Source organism: Saccopteryx leptura, chromosome 2, assembly GCF_036850995.1.
Source record: "Saccopteryx leptura isolate mSacLep1 chromosome 2, mSacLep1_pri_phased_curated, whole genome shotgun sequence".
Lineage (NCBI taxonomy): Eukaryota > Metazoa > Chordata > Mammalia > Chiroptera > Emballonuridae > Saccopteryx > Saccopteryx leptura.
This window is the reverse complement of record NC_089504.1, coordinates 58,215,830-58,234,445: the sequence shown is the minus strand read 5'-3', so window position 1 is coordinate 58,234,445 and position 18,616 is coordinate 58,215,830. Positions and strand designations below refer to the sequence as shown.

Here is an 18,616-nt window from a genome sequence, read left to right as displayed (position 1 = left end):
GGCTGTTGAGGAGCTTTAGGACTGGGAAGGACACTTCCTGCAAGGCTTGGTCAGGGCCTGACATGAGGCGAGGGGCACCAGAGGACTCCGCCCCGGCCCTGTGCCTACCTCCCCCACGGCATTGGAGAGGATGTGGACGATCTTCTCATGCGGGGTGGCCACCACGCTCTGTCCGTTGATCTCAATGATCCGATGGCCCACGCGGACGCCTCCTCTCTCAGCTATTCCCCCTCGCATGAGGCTGCAGATCTGTCAGAGTCAAAGGACATGTGACGCCTCTCAGGCAGGGGACTGGTGTGGGGGAGTTAGGACTGTCTCTTCCGGAGCCCCTGCCTCTTGCACTCTCATTGCTAAGTTTAGACCCTCTTCCAAGGTTAGGCTTTGGGCACTTCAACCTCTGTTTCTTTTCCCAAGAAATAAGGCTCTGCACGCCTGCCTGGCCACCTCCTTCAAGCACTTTGCACAGGGAATGGAGCACGTCACTGGATTTCACGCACACTGAATTCTGACTACTTCTCATCCCAGCTGGGTCTTGGTAAAAAGAGCTGTTTGGACCTGTCACCATGTAGCCAATATTTTCAAACTGTTAGCCTATATAACTCGGTTGAGTTCTATTTCCCACAATCACTCCTGAACTCAAATGTCCAAATGTATAATGCCAACAACCACTTTTTAAGGTCACAGTTCCATGAGCCAAAGTGGGGCTGGAACCCCACTCTGTGTTTCAGAGTGTGGCCAGCTGGAAGGGAGCTGCTGCTTTCAGCTTTCCCAGTGCAGTGGCCCTTAATCAAACTCCCTGCTCACAGAAGCGACAATGGGGCTGGTTTCTGTCCCAGTGGGTGGGCAGAGGCTGCAGGCTGGTGGAAGCAAGCCTGCATCTCCTCACGTGGAGAGTTCTGGGCTCTGCACCGCAGGGGATAGCCCCCCCCACACACACACAAAACAATCAGAATTTTCTCAAAAGAATATGTTTTGAATTTACCAGGTTGACTTTTTCACTCCACACTGTACAACTCTGTTTAAAAGCCTATGAAGATGAGCCTGCGACATCTTGTGACAACAAGCTTCCTGCCTCTCTGAGCACATGGAAACCTCCAGCCCATCAGGTATTCAGGGTCAAAAGATCCCTTAGGTCCTCACCACACTTTAAATAAAAATGAGGGCCCGACAGACCCACATCTATTATAGAACAACTCTTCCTTCCTATTTGAACGTCTATTATTGTTCAAATAGGAACAAACCAAACAAGAAAGTGTAAACAGATAGAAACATGATGTCAGCCTAAAACGACAAGGAGTAACCAATAAGGAGTAGCCCTAGCTCCTCTCCAAAAGGCAAAAGACATGATGTGATGTAGGGGCAAAGAGCAGGTGAAGTGGCCTGGATATTTCCACTTCCACTGGGAACTTCAAATGGGCATTTCTAAACTTAAGACATACTTAGAATAAAATTTTGATTACCTATAACTCTTAACTGAAATTTAAAGAGAAAATGGTAATTTCTTTTCTTTTTTTTTTAGGTGAGAGAAGGAGAGATAGTAAGGCAGATTCCCGTATGTACCCTGACTGGGATCCACCTGGCAACCCCATCAGGGGCCAATGCTAGAGAACCAAGCTATTTTTAGTGCTTGAGGCTGATAGGCTCCAATGGAGCTATCCTCAGTGCCCCAGGCCACGCCTAAACCAATCTGGCTATGGTAGGGGAAGAGAGAGAGAAAGGGGAGAAGGAGTGGAGGAGAAGCAGATGGCTGCTTTTCCTGTGTGCCCTGATCAGGAATCGAACCTTGGACATCAATAAGCTGGGCTGATGCTCTAGCCACTGAGCCACTGACCAGGGCCAGGAATGTTTCTATCTGGAGAGATGAATGTAAAAAGCACATCCCAAATCTTTAAAATCAAGAAGTTACAGAGAGCAGATGTGCCACCTGAACCCAGAAAGACTACGAGTCCGGAAAGGCAAGGCTGGACATAAAGGAAGTGCTAGTGAGTATGGACTTTCTGTTCAGAGTGAAGAAAAAGTTCTAGAAAGAGAGAGTGATTGTGGCCATACCACTTTGTGAATTTACTTTGTGCTGCTGAATTGTATGCTTAAAAATAACTTAGCCTGACCTGTGGTGGTGCAGGATAAAATGTCGACCTGGAATGCTGAGGTCGCTGGTTCAAAACCCTGCACTCGTCTGGTCAAGTCTGGTGGGAGTTGATGCTTCCTGCTCCTCCCCCTTTCTCTCTCTCTGTCTCTCTGTCTCTCTCTCTCTCTCTTTCTCTCTCTCCTCTCTAAAATGAATAAAAATTAAAAAAATAATTTAAATGGTCAATTTAACGTGTGTATTTTACCACAATGAGAAAAGAAAGTATTATTTTAAGGCCTGCATCCCCAAAGTGCCAACTAAGGTTAAAGAGGCAAAGCACAGGCTAGTCATGCATAATAGCCACGGGGCCGAGTCTCAGCCTGGGCTGTGAGCTGGAATTGCCTAAGAGTTCTGAGCACCCTCCTTCCAGCCCCCAGTGCTCCACACCCTGGCTTGGGGAGCAACAGCAGCTTTGCTGGAGCTTAAGTGTACAGCTAGGGTAGTGACAGGGTGGCAGTCCCCCAAGGCCAGAAAAGGAAGCCCTTGCTGGTACATCCCAAACTACCTCGAGTTAGCAGTGGGAGGGCCGCCCTGCACAGTCACAGAAAGACTGGGGCTCCAAGGGCCCGGGCTCGGAGAAGGGGAGACCTCTTCTCCTGTGGAAAGGCACAGATGTCTGTGTCCAAAGAGGAAGCCGAGCCTGCCTTCACCTACTCATCCCCTCCCCTGCTGGATTCTTCCAGGGGACTGGCCAACTTCACAAATGAAAAATACAGTACCAAACACTGTGCCACATTTCTGTCAGACTTTTGGAAGAGTGTGGAGTGGTCCTTACAATTCCATTCTGGACGCTGAAACCCAGCTGGTAGCGAAGGTCAGGCCTCCTGATCAACACGGTGGTCACTGGAGGACACCTCACAATATTCAGCTTCACCCGTGCCTGGTTCTTCAAGCCCTGGAAAGTGAGCAGAGCACAGCAGGGATGGTGAGCACCCAGGCAGACAGATGAGATCAGAGAAGACAGCACTAAAGGCAAAAGAAGCCCCAGTGAGACCTGTTACTTGGTCGACTCATGAAGCACCGCCATCCTCTGCTAGCCCGTAGCAGCTCAGGGTTGAGAAACCGCCGCTTTACACAGAGCCCTTTCATCCCAGGCAGAGCCCTGCACCTGTGGGCAACGCTGTCATTTGGGGAAATGGGCTGTGTTCAAGGGACCTGAGGAAAGTGGTTGTCTGGGCAACAAAGAGGAAAACTGCCCCCTGTGTCATTGGGCTTGAAGGATGAAGGATGCACGTCTCCCCTGGTCAGGAGACAGACAAATGGGACACAGACGTTTTCTCTGAAAGGCAGACTCGTATAGCAATCCCTCCTCTTTGAACAAAGAACATCTCATTCACAGCACAGGCCAGTCCTCCAGGGCTTCTTTCCTCTCGGCCTCTAATGCTCCTGCTCCCCTATCCTCTCTACCTGTTGGGACTTTATCCACCTTCCCACAGCAGCTGGGGGAAAGCAGGGGGCAGCCAGAACTCGTCCCAGGGAAGGCCTCCTTGGGGTTGAACAGAGTGCTGCTGGGGAGGAAGGAAGAAGGACGTAAGACTTGGAGGTCATCTGTGGCTTCACGATTCTTGCTGGCATGCCCCTCCAAGTCAGAACGGAGTGCAGAGGGACAGGTGGTCTTTAAAGAGGAAAGGGGACTTGGTCTGGTTTCAGAGCCTGTCGAGAGAGCTTCCTCCACCCCACTCTCATCTGTGCTGAGATCGGGTCCACCTTCCTGTTCCGTGAATATACATGGCAGGGACCAGAGCCCTATTCTGCTCAGGAGCACCCCTAGAAAATCACCTCAAAGCTATGCTTTCCCCCAGGCAGGGGAAGGTTTTGCTCCTCGTGTTCCCATCACCGATGTGTGAGCTTTGCCCTAAAAGGAGGGAGCCAGACACAAGGATTCAGCCCTGGAATAAGCACCCATCTCCCAGGTCTACTGGGACCACCTGCTCTGCCTCCGCTGAGGCCTGTGTGTGGGTGGTCCAGACCAAAGGGCCCAGAGCAGGTGTTTTCTAACTCATTTAAAGTCATGGCAGAGAAAAAGATGAGGTTTCTGCATCTTGGGGTAAAAAGACCACAGGGCTTGCGCCTGGGGGCCTTGCTGTGAGGTTTGAGGTGGGGAGATCTCAGGACTCCTGCTGAAAATGCCTGTCCCACTGGACTTCCCTCTAGGGAGGCCAGCTGACTGGGAAAGGGCTCAAAGTCAGTCATGGTCCCTATCCTGCAAGGGCAGGGGCGAAGGGGAAGAGGAGGAGCTGCCTCTGAGTGGCAGTACTGTGGGGTGCGGGGCGGCCTCTTCACCAGCTGCCATCAGAGGAGGAACAGGTGTTCGGGAAGAGGTGGGCTCTAGTCCCCCCGAAGTCCGCAGTATTCCTTGGAGACAGCACCTGATTAATTAAAAATGGGTACAGTGTGTGCCCTCGATGGGTAAAGCGGAAAGAGAGACCAGGGAGAAAAATGCTAATTCCATTTCAGACTGAAAGGGGATCACCTCTCATTTATAAATAGCTGCAAATTCCACAGCTGCTCCTGCCACTGGTCACTCCTTGACCAGTCCACAAAATCTCTCTGTGTCACACACCATCAGGATTTCTCTTTCACATTTTACAGATGAGGACAGACAGGGACGTGAAACCTGGCTTGACGTGTCCAAGCCCCTGTGGGGTCAGAACTGGGCTGTGTCCCTGCTCCAGCCTCTGCCTTCCTCACAAGCTCGCCGCCCAGCAGAGAGGTGAAGCTGGCACTGGACGACTTCAACACCAACAGAATTTGTGCCAAGAGTGCGACTGCCTCTGAGTGGCAGAAGTGACTCCCACTTTGTTTCTAAGTAGTGAAAATATGCTTTAGATTGTGGGATGGACATGGGCTTCTGTGGCTCTGCTTGTCTGGCTTTATTATGCTCGGCCAACAGGTATATAGCAGGGGTTCATAAAGAGGGACTCCACACCAGTAGCAGCAAGACCTGGTCACTTTTGTAGAAACACAGAGACTGGGGTCCACCCAGACCTACTGAATCAGAAACTGCAGGGGTGGGACCCAGCCATCTCTGTGTTAACGAGTCTTCCCGGTCACTTGATACACACTCCCAGTGACACTCAATTTTGAGAACAAATGGTGTGGATTTCCACTGCAGAACAATGGACTCACCTGCACTCGGGTAGACTTAGAGCCAATGATGTCCACTTAGTACTGACACCTGTGGCCAGCCTGCTCTGTAAAATCAGGGGCTAGCGATGATGGTCAGGGTGGGGTGAGGGCTTGTGGGCGAGTCAGTTGGCCTGATGCCCAGCTGGCCACCTGTATGTCTGTACCATGTGTGAGGGCCCCTCAGAGTACTGCCCCTCAACACCCATTCTGATACTGAAACCAGCCAAACCGCCTGTCACTGCACACTGACTCTCGCCGGGTACTAACCTGGAGAGTCCTAGGAGCTGTCTCCTTTAACATCCTCGACAGACTGGCAGCTCTAATTATGCCCATTTTATAAAGAAGAAACTGAGGCTCAGAGATACTAACCAACTCGTCCAAGTTCACCCACAACAACGTTCAATCCCAGATTTGTCTGGATTCAAATCCACAGCATTTTCTCCTACACCATGACCCTCCATATAGACAACAGAAGAGACCGCATCATTCATGAGTCGGGCGTGCTCAGCCAAGAAGCCAGGGAGAGCAACGGAGGAGTGAACGTGTGCCCCGAGTCTTTCATTCTGGTCTAGCACGGGGCCATGCTTTCAGCAGGCTCTCCTACCTGGTGAGAGTCCTCACAGCCCCTGCTGCTGGCTCCCACTGCCTTTGCTTGATTCCAGTTTGCCCTCTCAACCTGTGCATTGTGAGGGGCTCCACCTAAGTCCCCACCTCCAGTGTCTTGGCCTATTTCCTTGGTGTTCTGAATTGCTCTGTTTTCAGTGATGGTGACGTGGTGTACACATGTACACACACAGACAGCAGTGACCAGCGTCTCCCCATGGTTTCCGGAACATCTCTGGGCAACCTCTCTGGTTCAAGAAATGATGATTTCAAAGTGAAGCCACAGATGACCCGAGAGAGGTTCTCCCTCTCATGGAGACTCTGCGGACGCTCCGGCTTCTCGCTGCTGACCGCAAGGCTTGCTGAAGGAGACTCGGCTATGTCAGCAGGCCGGGGCTCGAGAGGTGCTTCTGCCGCCACAGGGCGCGGGACCTTAGACACTTTGCACTCCCCTTCTTCCACCTCAGTCTCCTCGTCAGCAAAACGTGCTGCCGCCCACTAAGTTCTCTTCCAGTTCTCATTTCTATGATTTCACCCCTTCTCATGCCTTCTTTACTTTCCTAAATGTGTTTGCTGACACCACACTACGCTTAGAAACACCTATTTCTAAAATCAAAAACAGGAAGGATGGGTGTGCTCAGACATCATTCATGCGTGTATTCCTTTTTCCTTTGAGTGCTTCCTTTTTCTCATTCGCTTCATCAATAAATCTTTATGGATCACTTGCTATGTGCCAAGAAATGTGTTAGGTGCCGGGAGTGGGTAGAACAGGAGTGGGTGGAGCTCCCGGAGCTCAGGGGAGGTCCTGGGGCACACAGCAGAGCAGCTGGAGGGCTGCGTCCCTTCACCTCTCTCTCTCCACAATTATACACCGGAGACCGGGAAGGGCCTGCTTTAAATGTTTATGCCTATTAACCACTGGGATTGTTGAGGGATGTCTGTGAGGTACAGGTAAGCCTCACAGAGCATACCGGAAGGGAAGAGAATGACTGTTTCCTGGGTTACCTAAAATGTTCACATTGCTTTCATGGGGTCCTTCCTTCTGTGTGAATTGATTTAAGATGTCTGATTTGTCCCCCAGTGCAAGAATTTCTAGACTGGGATGCGTGCTGCACAGTGGGGCTTAGCGAGATGGGAATTTGAAATGAGCAGACCGTGCATTTGCTCTGCCGTTCCTAATCAATGCTTCAAGTTGGGTCGCATTAGCTTGGATTTCTGAACTGCCATTTTATTAGAGGTGCCAATTTAATAAATGGTCATTTAGTCCCCATGACAACAGTGGAATGGTAGAGCAAATTAAGAAATCTGGTGGGAGGGTACGGGTAGGAAAGTGGGGAGGGGAGAGGAGAGAAGCCAGAATGGTCTCTATGGCAACAGGCAAGCAGTATCGGGATGATCCTGGAAGGAAGGGGAAGCCGTGCTCTAGTTTAAGAAAGAAAATAGATCAAGAGAAAGAAAATTTCTCCAGGAAGGCAGACCATGGAGACAATGAAAAGATAGATTGCTAACATGCTCTGCCTATCAATTATTATGCTGTAGGAATGATAGCAGAAAAGCTAAGAGCTGGGGAAGAAAGCAATTAAAATAATTCAATACCATAACTCTATTCTAGGAATATATTCTATTCCCTATAACTACGGGTAAAAAGGCCAACATGCATTCAAGTGGCAAGACACAGAATACACAGCTTACTCTTCAAAGCACAGAGGCCTGGGGATGTCCTCACCTGGGAGCTTGTTGACAGTGCAGGATCCCACCCCAGACCTGCTGAACCAGATCCTGCATTTTTAACAAGATCCCTGGGTGATTCAAACCAAAGTTTGTGAAGCACTGATTTACCAGGATGAGAGATGCTTGTTAAATTCATCGCAAGGAGCACTGACACACACTGAAATAAGAAATGTTACAGGAAGCCATGAAGAGGCCCAGAACATTCCCTGCAGTGCCCCAAGGTGGCGGGGGAGGAAGTGTGAGCATGGGCTCAGGTGTGTTGTCTGAGTAACTTAAAAACAATACTATAATCCGCTAGCCATTTCCATTAGGTCCTGGTGATCTAATGAAGGCAGTGGGGAAATTCTCCCACCCAGGGGTCACCCGAGTTGGGCCAATCCTAGTTTTCCCTTCGGGCACTGAGGAAGGGCAGCTGTGTTCTGACAGGCCTGTCCACTGAGTACTTCTTCCTCTCCATCTTCACTGTGACACGTCTTTCATCACCAGGTGGCCCTTTAATTTTCTGATTTCACAGTCACTCCGTTTGCAGACACCAAAGGTTAGGTACTCACTCACATAACAAAGCTCTTTTCTACGAAACTTCTCAGACTGTACTTTGAGCAGGCTTTGTCTCTACCTCGATGTGTGATCCATCAGGCAGAAGATGAGTCTCCCCGTGGTACCAGGGGAAGCTCGTGTGGCCCTTGTGGGTCTCAGCCTGCCTCATCTCATCTGTCTCCTTCCTGCAGAGGTAGGGAGGGAGGGGCAGGGAGGGGGATCCGGACTTGTGTGTCAGCTGAGGGGTCCCAGGCTAGTCACCTTCGGAGTCTAATGACTCATCTGTAAACCTAGTGTATGCTGTCTCCCTCCATAATGGGCTGTCTTTCATGAGGAGGGAGGGAGGTGACCTCCTGAAGGGCCAGGCACTGCCGGCTGGTGTATCATGGGCACTGGCATCAGCCTTGAGCACCCTCAGGAGGTCCTGCTTACTCCTACTCAGGGCCAGCCCCAGCCCCACTCCGGTTATCCCCCACCCTGCTCCTCCCTGTCCTCCAAACCTTTCCAGACCCAGATCGAGTCCCCACAATCCCTCCCTCACCAACTCCCCTCACTCCGGACTTCGCCCTCCCGTCTCTGAGCGCATACACCCTGAGTCCGGCATTCTCACGTTGACACCTGGGCTGGGGCATCCTTTGCTGAGGACACTGTCCTGCGCACTGAAGGCTGTCTGGCAGCATGCCTGGCCTCTCCCCACTGGACACCAGTAGCATGTCCTCCTCCTCAGCCGTGACAACCCAAACTGTCTCTAGACCTTGCCACGTGTCCCCAAGAGATGGGGTTCAAGATCCCCCTGGCTGAGAAGCAAGGCCCCGGGGGACCGTCTGGACGGCCAAGCTGACGACAGTTCTGTTGGGTCTCGCTGGGAGAGAGTGCCGTGTTGATTAGTGACACCTGTTGATGGCACAGTATCAGACAGTGATGTTATCTGAGCCAAACAGTCCATCTTTGATCTAAAAACAACTTCAGGGAGGATCCCATAAAGAGTAACTTGACGGTAAACTGAGCGCGACTGTTGTGTGTGTGTGTGTGTGTGTCCTCCTCCGTGCCTGACCCCCAGGACGTGTTCACGAGTATTAACAACTGAACTGTAGTCACACTTCAGGCCACCTCCGGTCTGCGACAGCAGTTGACTCCCCCCATGGCCCAGTACCTTAATGATGCTCTGGCAGGTGGACAGGGGCAGGCCCACCAGGCTGGTGCCGTTGATGGACATGATCTGGTCCCCGATATTCAGCTTCCCCGACTTCTCGGCAGGCCCCCCGTGCATCATGTTGGCTATGATCACTGTTGGCAAGATGGACCCCCAGCCTGACTCCACGATCACCACGCCTAGGATCTCTCCTTTCTGCTTCTCTATGAAGACCTGGAAGGAGAGGCACACTGAGAAGCCTGCATCAGCAACCGCCCGGGCAGCGACAGACAGCAGAGCGTCTGCCCTCCTCCCGCTGCCCTGACTAAGGAAGACAAACACCTCTGAGGACTCTGACCCAGACAGGTCCCGTCTTCTCTGTGTTCCACGGCACTGGAGTGTGTCAGGGACGACTGAACACAGGCCCATGCCTGTTGCTGTTTTTCTCGTTCCACAGAAGCAGCCTTGACTTGGCAATACAACCGCGAAGGACATTCTTTTTTATTTTTAATTTCTCTAGTCCCAAGTGAGGGCGGGGAGAGGGGAAAGACATGGTGTGGGTGGGAGCTTTGGTGGTGCATTCTGGTTTCCAGAAATAGCTTTTAGATTTTATGCACTGGTTCCCTTATTCCACAATGCTTCACAAATTCTAACAGTTAAGATTCTTGAATTAAAAATAAATATACATTGTAGAGCACTTCTCTGCAAGGAGAAAGCTGAAGAAAAAAAAAAAAGATGCTAAAGTTATCACCAAACAGAAAGACCATGCTCTACATATGCGTCATTTTTTGTAGCCTTCCTGGGCAGGGCAGACCAGGCAGGAGTTAGGTTTGGACATCTGCTGGCTGGTAAGGTTTACAGAGACACCACAGAGGGGTGAGGCACTTCTTGGATGCATCCAACAAAGAGTGCGCGTGCATTTATTTATGCCTATTCACAGATACACCCATGCTCAAACTGCAGTGGTGGTCCTGGGGCCTGACAAAGCCTCCTTCATAGGCTGCTGTCCCCTAACCCTGGCTGCTGAAGCTCACAGCTGGCCCCTTCCCTGGAGAACTGCCCTTGGCCGAAGAGGAGACACCCCGTAATGGGCTGAGTTGTGTCCTAGCACCCAGCGCCTCAGAATATGACCTTGTTTGTATACAGGGTCCTTACAGAGGTAACCAGGTTAGAATAAGGTCATCAAGGTGGGCTCTAATCCAATATGACCAATGTCCTTACAGGAAGGGGAAATTTGGACACAGAGAGGTACACTGAAGGAAGACAATATGAAGACACAAGGAGAAAGGCTTGGAACTGGTCCTTCCTCTTAAGCCTCCAGAAGGAACCGACCCTGCTGAATTCTCTCAGACTTCCAGCCTCCATAACTGGCAGAGAATAAATTTCTGTCGCTGAAGCCATCCTGTCTTCAGTCCTTTGTTATGGCCCCCTGAGCACACAGATACAACCACATCCAACCTTGGTGTCAGTGACTGACCAGCACAGGGGACAAAGGCCTGCCCATTCCCTTGGCCCAGGAGGGACATGTCTGTCCTGTGATTTGTCACCCAGAGCCCCCCTGTGGACGTGAATGACGCTCGTCCCCAGCGAGGCCCCACTCCTCTGCATCCCCACTACCTGCAGCCCACACCTTCTCCTGAGGTCACTCTTCCCCACACCCTTTGAACAAGAAGCCCATCTCAGACTCTGCTTTTAGGGAACCCAGAACACCTAACATACGTTAGTGGGTCAAAAGATCATTTTCCCATAAAGGTACTTTTTACCTATTAGATCAAGTCCAAGCTGCTCAGCTGAACTTTTAAGCCCTCTAGCTCAGTCCCAAACTCCTCCTGTCCTTCCTCCACGCACCCTCTGCTCCAGCCACACTGCCTTATCCGTGCCTCATTCACAGCTCCCAGACCACTCCTGAGTGTTTCTGACCTTCATTCTTCTGCTCCGCACACCCCTACACTCTCCAGAGAACACCCAGACCTCCAGGCCACCTCCGCTGGCCCTGCTGTCCTCCAGACACTCCTGCAGAGTCGGGTCAGAGCGATGGGGCCCTCCCTGCAGGAATGCAGCATTTATTGTCTGAAACTCCAGACCTGCTCCATTTGCCAAGCATAGCTGTCTTTGACTAATGTTTGCACTAGCACCATTAATTCACATGTTCTGTGCCCTTTCCCAGACTGTGTGCAATGCAGGTCCTGTCTGGCTCTGAAACCCACCCCAAATGTGGCCCGGGGTTGCTGGAGGCAGAGGACGCTCTGCCTCACTAGTGAGGCCCTCCTTTGCAGGCAGTAATCAGAGCCTCACGCCAGGGGAGCCAGAGAGCGGTCTGAGCCCTGAGCACGTCCTGCTGATACCCATACTCTGTAGCCCCCGCCCCACCCCCTCCCCCCTGGCTCCCTGGAGCTCCTGTGCAGCTGGCCCAGCTTGGAACAGCTTCAGAAAAGTACCTACATCTTTGCAGTTTTCAGACTTGGAGAAGTGGATCAGGTCGTCGTTGTACATGTCCTGGGTGTTGAGCAGGTCGCTATACTCCTTCTGGCTGAGATCTTCAGGGTTAATCCCGTTGGCCCTGAGGAATTCCTGGTACGCCACGCTGAATGCCTGCCCTATGGACTGTGCGATTAGCTGGGCCTAGAGAGCAGCCGGAGAGGGAAGACAGAGTCAACAGGGCAGCCCTGGTGTTGGACAGCCGAGGGCCCATCAGGACTGTGGAGCATAAAGGCCTCAGGTAGGCCAGCGGGTCTACTTGGGCACTAATGCTGGCCAGAGGTCATCTTCAAAATTAGTGAGGACAATTTTTCTTACAATAATCACAAGGGAGCTACTGGCAATCGGGAGACAGGAGTCAGAGATGCTGAACTTACAACCAAAGGACTTACAAGCAAAGGACAGTCCTACACTTTGATGAGTCATCCTGCATCTTCCATAATTTTCAAATATCCCACTGAACATCCATGCACATGTAACCCTGTGTCTAATTATCTGAATTCAGGACTCAACTCAAATTTACATAAAAACACAGACTTTAATTACACACATCGAACATTCCAAAACTAACTACTGTGTAAACAGAGAGAATAATATTTTGTTTTGGCCAGCACTTGGCTGGGAGAAAGACCCATGGCCGTGGAAAATGGTCAGTATTAATGCTGTTCCTAGCATCTGGGTTGCCAGTACATCATGTCACTGTTAGCATGCACATTTGCTGTCCTGTGGGACAATTCTGCCTGCCTGCATTTGTGTGTGTGTGTGTGTGTGTGTGTTTATCTACTTATCTATCTATTTTCTTAGTTAGCCCTTAATTCAATATGTCAAATAGGAAGTGTTTACAATATTCAGCTGAATACAGTGTTCTCATATCCAAACTTATTAATCAAGTAGGTGTAAGCACCTGATGACTCCATTATTGCTTCTGGAATGGTTGGACCCATGAATGTATATATCGTCGTAAGTACAATGCTATTTTAGTTTAGGGTTTAGGTCCTTTGGTTTCTCCTTTGTGTTACGTTTATGGCAATACTTTATTTTGTAAAAAAATTTCAAAAGGGCAGTTATATTAATTTTTTGAGGAATCTCCATACTGTTTCCACAGTGGTTGCACCAGTCTGCATTCCCACCAGCAGTGCAGGAGGGTTCCCTTTTCTCCACATCCTCGCCAGCACTTATTCTGTGTTGTTTTGTTGATGAGCGCCATTCTGACTGGTGTGAGGTGATATCTCATTGTGGTTTTAATTTGCATTTCTCTAATGATTAGTGATGTTGAGCATTTTTCATATGCCTATTGGCCATCTGTATGTCCTCTTTGGAGAAGTGTCTATTCATTTCTTTTGCCCATTTTTTGATTGAATTGTTTGTCTTCCTAGTGTTGAGTTTTACAAGTTCTTTATAAATTTTGGTTATTAACCCCTTATCAGATGTATTGTCGAATATGTTCTCCCATTGTGCAGTTTGTCTTTTTATTCTGTTCTTATTGTCTTTAGTTGTGCAAAAGCTTTTTAGTTTGATATAGCGAAGATCTGGAAACAGCCCAAGTGTCCATCAGTGGATGAGTGGATTAAAAAGCTTTGGTACATATATACTACGGAATACTACTCAGCCATAAGAAATGATGACATTGGATCATTTACAACATGGATGGTCCTTGATAACACTATACTGAGTGAAATAAGTAAGTCAGAAAAAACTAAGAACTATATGATTCCATACATAGATGGGACATAAAAATGAGACTCAGGGACATGGACAAGAATGTCATGGTAACAGGGGGGCGGGGTTGGAAGGAGAGGGAAGGGGTAGGGGGAGGGGAGGGGCACAGAGAAAACCAGATAGAAGGTGACAGAAGACAATTTGACTTTGGGTGAGGGGTATGCAACATAATCAAATGTCAAAATAATCTGGAGATGTTTTCTTTGAACATATGTACCCTGATTTATCAATGTCACCCCATTAAAATTTAAAAAACAAACAAACAAAAAAATCAATAAAGAGGTAGACCAGGGAGGGTGGTAAAGAAGGTGTAAGGGTCTCCTCGCCATGGCTGCAGCCGGGACAGCTCGTCTTCCCCGGAGAAAAGCTGCTTGCCTCCGACTCCTCACTTGTTGGAGGAAGGGAGCATACTACAGCTAGATGAACACTCTCAATAGAGGAGACAATGGCCTCTTATAAGGAGCCAAGGTTACCATAGGCAATTTTCTTTAGGTAGTAAGGTCTCTCCACTCAATATGAGAAACAGAGCTTATTTCACTGTGGCACAAGAAAAAAATTTCAGCACAGTCAGTGGCACTCCCACAGCCTGCTTGGAGGTCTCCGCACTGTGGCCCCAGCCTGGAAGCTTTGGGAGACATGCAGATGTTAACACAGCTTGAAGCTAGTAGCCTCACCAGCACTTCTAGGCACAACTGGGGAAGAAGACTGAATGGAAGAATGGGCCCCATTTCTGTTGTAAATTAATTTTCTGTTTACTTCATTACCTAGAGCAGGGGTTGTCAACCTTTTTTTACCTACTGCCCACTTTTGTATCTCTGTTAATAGTAAAATTTTCTAACTGCCCACCGGTTCCACAGTAATGGTGATTTATAAAGTAGAGAAGTAACTTTACTTTATAAAATTTATAAAGCAGAGTTACAGCAAATTAAATCATATAATAATAATTACCAAGTACTTTATGTCGGATTTTCGCTAAGTTTGGCAGAATAAATCTTTATAAAACAACTTACTATAGTTAAATCTATCTTTTTATTTATACTTTGGTTGCTCTGCTACCACCCACCATGAAAGCTGGAATGCCCACTAGTGGGCGATAGGGACCAGGTTGACTACCACTGGTCTAGAGAGATAGGGGTTAGGGATCATTGCCTTTTTGACAGGAGGAGCAGCTGGTTTTCGTAAGGACAGAAGGTGGGTAGGCAGGTAGGAAGGGGCAGGGATTCTAATGTTCCTGTAGCCCTCACGGCAGTCCTAAATAAGCAAGAACAAATGCCCCAGTGCCAAGGTCAGACCTGCTTGGGATCCCCCATAGGTCTGATTATACTCTTTCCACTTTTCACCTCTCTGGTAATTTGACCCTTTTACCTTTCTTTAAGCTGCTTTAGCAGGCCACTGCCTCAGGGCCTTTGCCCTTGCTCTCTCTTCACTTTCACTTTATTCAGATCTCTGCTTACATCTTGCCTTCTCAGAGGGAACTTCATTGATCATTCTACCTGAAATAGCCTCTTGCCCTTTATCCAGACCTAGTTTTATTTTTTTTATCAAACTTCCCATTACCTTATTTTATATTAAGTGTATTTATCTATTTATCTTTTGTTCCCCTACAATCTTCATGAGTACTTTGTCTTGTTACATGAGCACATACTAGGTGCTCAATGAATATTTGTTTACACACGATTCAGGTGCTGAGAAATAAAGAGAGAGAATCTGGCTATGCAGGGGCAGCTTAGGTCGCTGGAGGGAGATGGGGGAAGCCAGCCTTACGTCCTCAGACTCAAAGACATGGCAGATCATCTTGTACTGCCTTTTTCCATCCTGGGACGGGTGGGAGGCTTCCACGTTCTCCTGGGAGTTGGAGCGCGGCATCCGCCTGCGGGCCATCAGCACAACAATGTTCCCAATGTCTGCGATGTAGGAGATGGTCCTCAGAGGGTGGTCCATCATTGTCTCCTGGAGGCGGAAGGGAGAGGGTAGTTGATCCGGTGCAGCATCCAATAACCCCTGAGGAAGTCTGCCACCCACAACCCAGCCAAGCGTGGCCCACATGCAGGGGGGCCCCCCGAGGAGCATTGCAAACACCCTGCTAGCAGGTTTCTGTGCGCCTGCCCAGGCCTGGGAGATTCCCTTAGCTAATAATAACTCAGGAAGTCTGTGGCCGGTGAAGAGAACTTTCTATAATTTTGTAATCAGTGGAATATATGGTGGAAAATGTAAAAAATAAATAAATGAATAATCTGCAGATGATGGTTGCATTTTGTTTTCATGTGTGTTGATTTTAAACAAAAAATGTTTAAAAGGCTAATCTGTTCAAGTTCATGAATCTTCTGATAAAAACTTATAAGAATTATTGCCAAACGTCCAGAGTTTATTTTTTCCTTTGATATTTAAGAAAACAGCCCCAAATCTCCCTGCACTTCCTCCCCCAGACAGACATTGCAGACCCAACCTTCCAGCTGGTCTAGAAGCCAGCCTCTGGGGACAGCTGCTCTGCAAACATGGGTACAGACTCTGAATTGCCATGCTGCTAAGCTTCATCCCAGGAAAAGGTGGGAGCCAGTTAATACCTGTGTGTCAGCATTCAAAACTTTGATTCTCTGCGTAGAAATGAAGAGATCCACTTCGGTCATTGGCTGAGACTCACCTTCAGGAGCCTGAGAAGAAAAGTGCACCAAGGAAAAGCTTAGTACATTCCTCTGATCCAGGTGCATGGCAGGAAGGTTAGCTCATACACAGAGGCATCGAGACACAGTCACCAGAACAGCAATGCAGACTCCAGAATTAGGTTGCCAAAGCTGAAGTTACCACACAGAGGATGGGCACATGGACAAGAGTTAGCATTTGCAGGAAAAATGCAGAATCCCCTTTGCTTCTTCCGCTCTAGAAGCAGTAGCTCACTGCAGTGGATTGCCAATGGCCCTTTCTACACGGTTTCAGAGCCCGACATATTGAAAGAATAAGGGCAACTAACTCAGGACCTTGGCAAAATCAGTCTGCCCCTGCTCAAGCGATGGGGGACAGTGTTTACAGCAGGTGCAAACAAATTCATTTGGATGCAGTTCTGGTCAGAGGGTCTTCATGTTCATCTACTAACACAGCAACACAGAAGCAGGCCCCTGAATCCACCCCATTGAAAAAGAGCCCCGATGCTTCGGCATCCCATGGGTAGCTCATAAGCACCTAGAAGCTCCACAACCAAAAAAGCGCATCAGCCTGGTTCATTTAGGCTTAACTCCGCACGTGTGTGGTTATTAGCGAGTTTTCTTTTTTGCATCCAGCAATCTGACAAATCCACAAATCAAACATTACTATAATTGAACAGACCCAAGTCCCTGCCACATTAATGCTCCTGAATGGTGGGAACTTTCACACTAGTCAGTGTAGGATTCATTTAGCATCTCCAATCTGCTCCCTGTCATCGTTCCTCTGAAGTGAAATGACTCATGAGCAACAGAAAACAGCCACTTTAGGCAACTGAGTTTTGAGAAACATTGGCTTATGGGGCGGTTCAAAAAGAAATCTGAACAAAAACTTGCTGGATGCAGAAAACAAAAACACAAAATCATAAAAAAGGCAAAACATAAATAAATGGAAAGAACAGGCATAACACCAAGCTGATGAAGTTGTTTGTACTGCACCTTCTTCCTGCTTTTGGCTAATTTCTGGGCCATCTGCTTAGCATGGAACAAACAGAGACAGGAGAACAGTTAGAAAAGAATTTGCAGAGACTCAAAGTTGAAAAGGGAACTGAAGAACTAATTCTGATAGTGGCATAAAGCATTTTTTTGTGGGAGAAGGACTGACTTAAAAAAAATCCCACTCTAGACAATGGACTTCCTACCGCAGAGTTTATAGATGGCAGGGACAGTGGGAGAAATGTACTGAGTTGCTTCTTATACTTAATAGCAATCGACGTTTTAAAAAAACCCAGCTTTTGGTTATGTTGGTTTTCTTTATTATATGCCTATTTTCTATTTCACCAATTTCAGCCTATTTCTTTATTTTCTTATTTCTGAGCTGAATTTGCTGATTGTTCCCAGCTTTCTTGGATGAAAAGTTAAATGAATTTTCAAACCTTTTTCATATATATTTATTTAAAGCTGTGAATCTCCCTCTAAGAACTACTTTACCTGTATCCATGTTTTGATATGTTGCGATTTAATTATGATTTCATTTAAAATATTTTCTAATTTCTACTATAATTTCTCTTTTGATTTTAGGATTATTTAGAATTGTGTTATTAATTTTAATATGTTTAGAGACTTTCTAATTATCTTTTTGTTATTCAGTTTTGAATTAATTCTACTGGATCAGAGAATGTACTCTGATTTCAATCCTTTGAAATTTGCTGTTTTAGCTGTATGGCCTGTCTTTGGTGAATGTGACATGCAGACTCAAAAGATGCCTTCTGCAGTTGCTGGGGGTAGTGTTCTATCAATGTCAATTAGGTCAAATATGTCAGTTAGATGATTGTTCAAATCTTCTACGTACTTGTTGTTTTCTTTTGTCCGCTTCCTCTAATATTTATTTAAAGAGGTACATTAAGATCTCCGGCAGTTACTGTGGATTTGTCCATGTCTACTGTCAATCTTTGCTTTATCCATTTTTTAGTTATAAGGTGCATACATATTAAAGATGTTTATGTTTTCCTATTAAATTTATATTTTATTGTTTTCCTTCTTTATCTCTATTAATGCTTAAATTTGTGTAATATTAATATAGTCTGTACCTAACTAGAAATGAATCTAATGTTCTCTTCTTTTCTCATAAGTAAAAGCATAGTTGATAAAAGCAGAGACTCGGTGGTTAAATTGTTTGAAACTAAATCTTGGCTCTGATACCTAACTAGTTGTGTGACTTGGAGTAAGCAACTTAGCATCTCTGTGCCTCAGTTTACTCATCTGTCAAAGGAAAATAAAAACAGTATCTACCTCATAGGGCTGTTCTGAGGATAAAATAAATATATGCAAAGCTCTTGGAACAGTGCCTGGTGCAATATAAGCACTTATTTGTGTTTGCTGTTACATGATTATAATTTACCTTTACTAGGATGCAATTCCTTGGCTTTTAATAAGGTTTGCTATACACACAAACAATGGTGAGTCCATGGCCAACCCAGAACACTGTTGTGGTGATGGGGGTGAAGTGGAAGAAGGTCTGTT

The 18,616-nt window shown here is 47.6% G+C and overlaps 1 protein-coding gene across 6 annotated transcripts in view; it reads right to left on the bottom strand.

Moving 5' to 3' along the window:
* Positions 1 to 18,616, bottom strand: part of APBA1 (amyloid beta precursor protein binding family A member 1) — a 231,849-nt gene that overhangs the window by 4,393 nt on the left and 208,840 nt on the right. For 5 of the 6 annotated variants that reach the window (XM_066368017.1, XM_066368020.1, XM_066368016.1 and 2 more), the window contains 7 exons: positions 17,093 to 17,125; positions 16,022 to 16,108; positions 15,222 to 15,407; positions 11,703 to 11,882; positions 9,282 to 9,494; positions 2,904 to 3,023; positions 109 to 249 (listed from right to left, as the gene is read on the bottom strand). In XM_066368017.1, coding sequence (XP_066224114.1) covers positions 109 to 249; positions 2,904 to 3,023; positions 9,282 to 9,494; positions 11,703 to 11,882; positions 15,222 to 15,407; positions 16,022 to 16,108; positions 17,093 to 17,125 — 960 coding nt within the window. The remainder of the gene's footprint in view (positions 1 to 108; positions 250 to 2,903; positions 3,024 to 9,281; positions 9,495 to 11,702; positions 11,883 to 15,221; positions 15,408 to 16,021; positions 16,109 to 17,092; positions 17,126 to 18,616) is intronic. The other variant, XM_066368019.1, reaches the window with a different exon arrangement.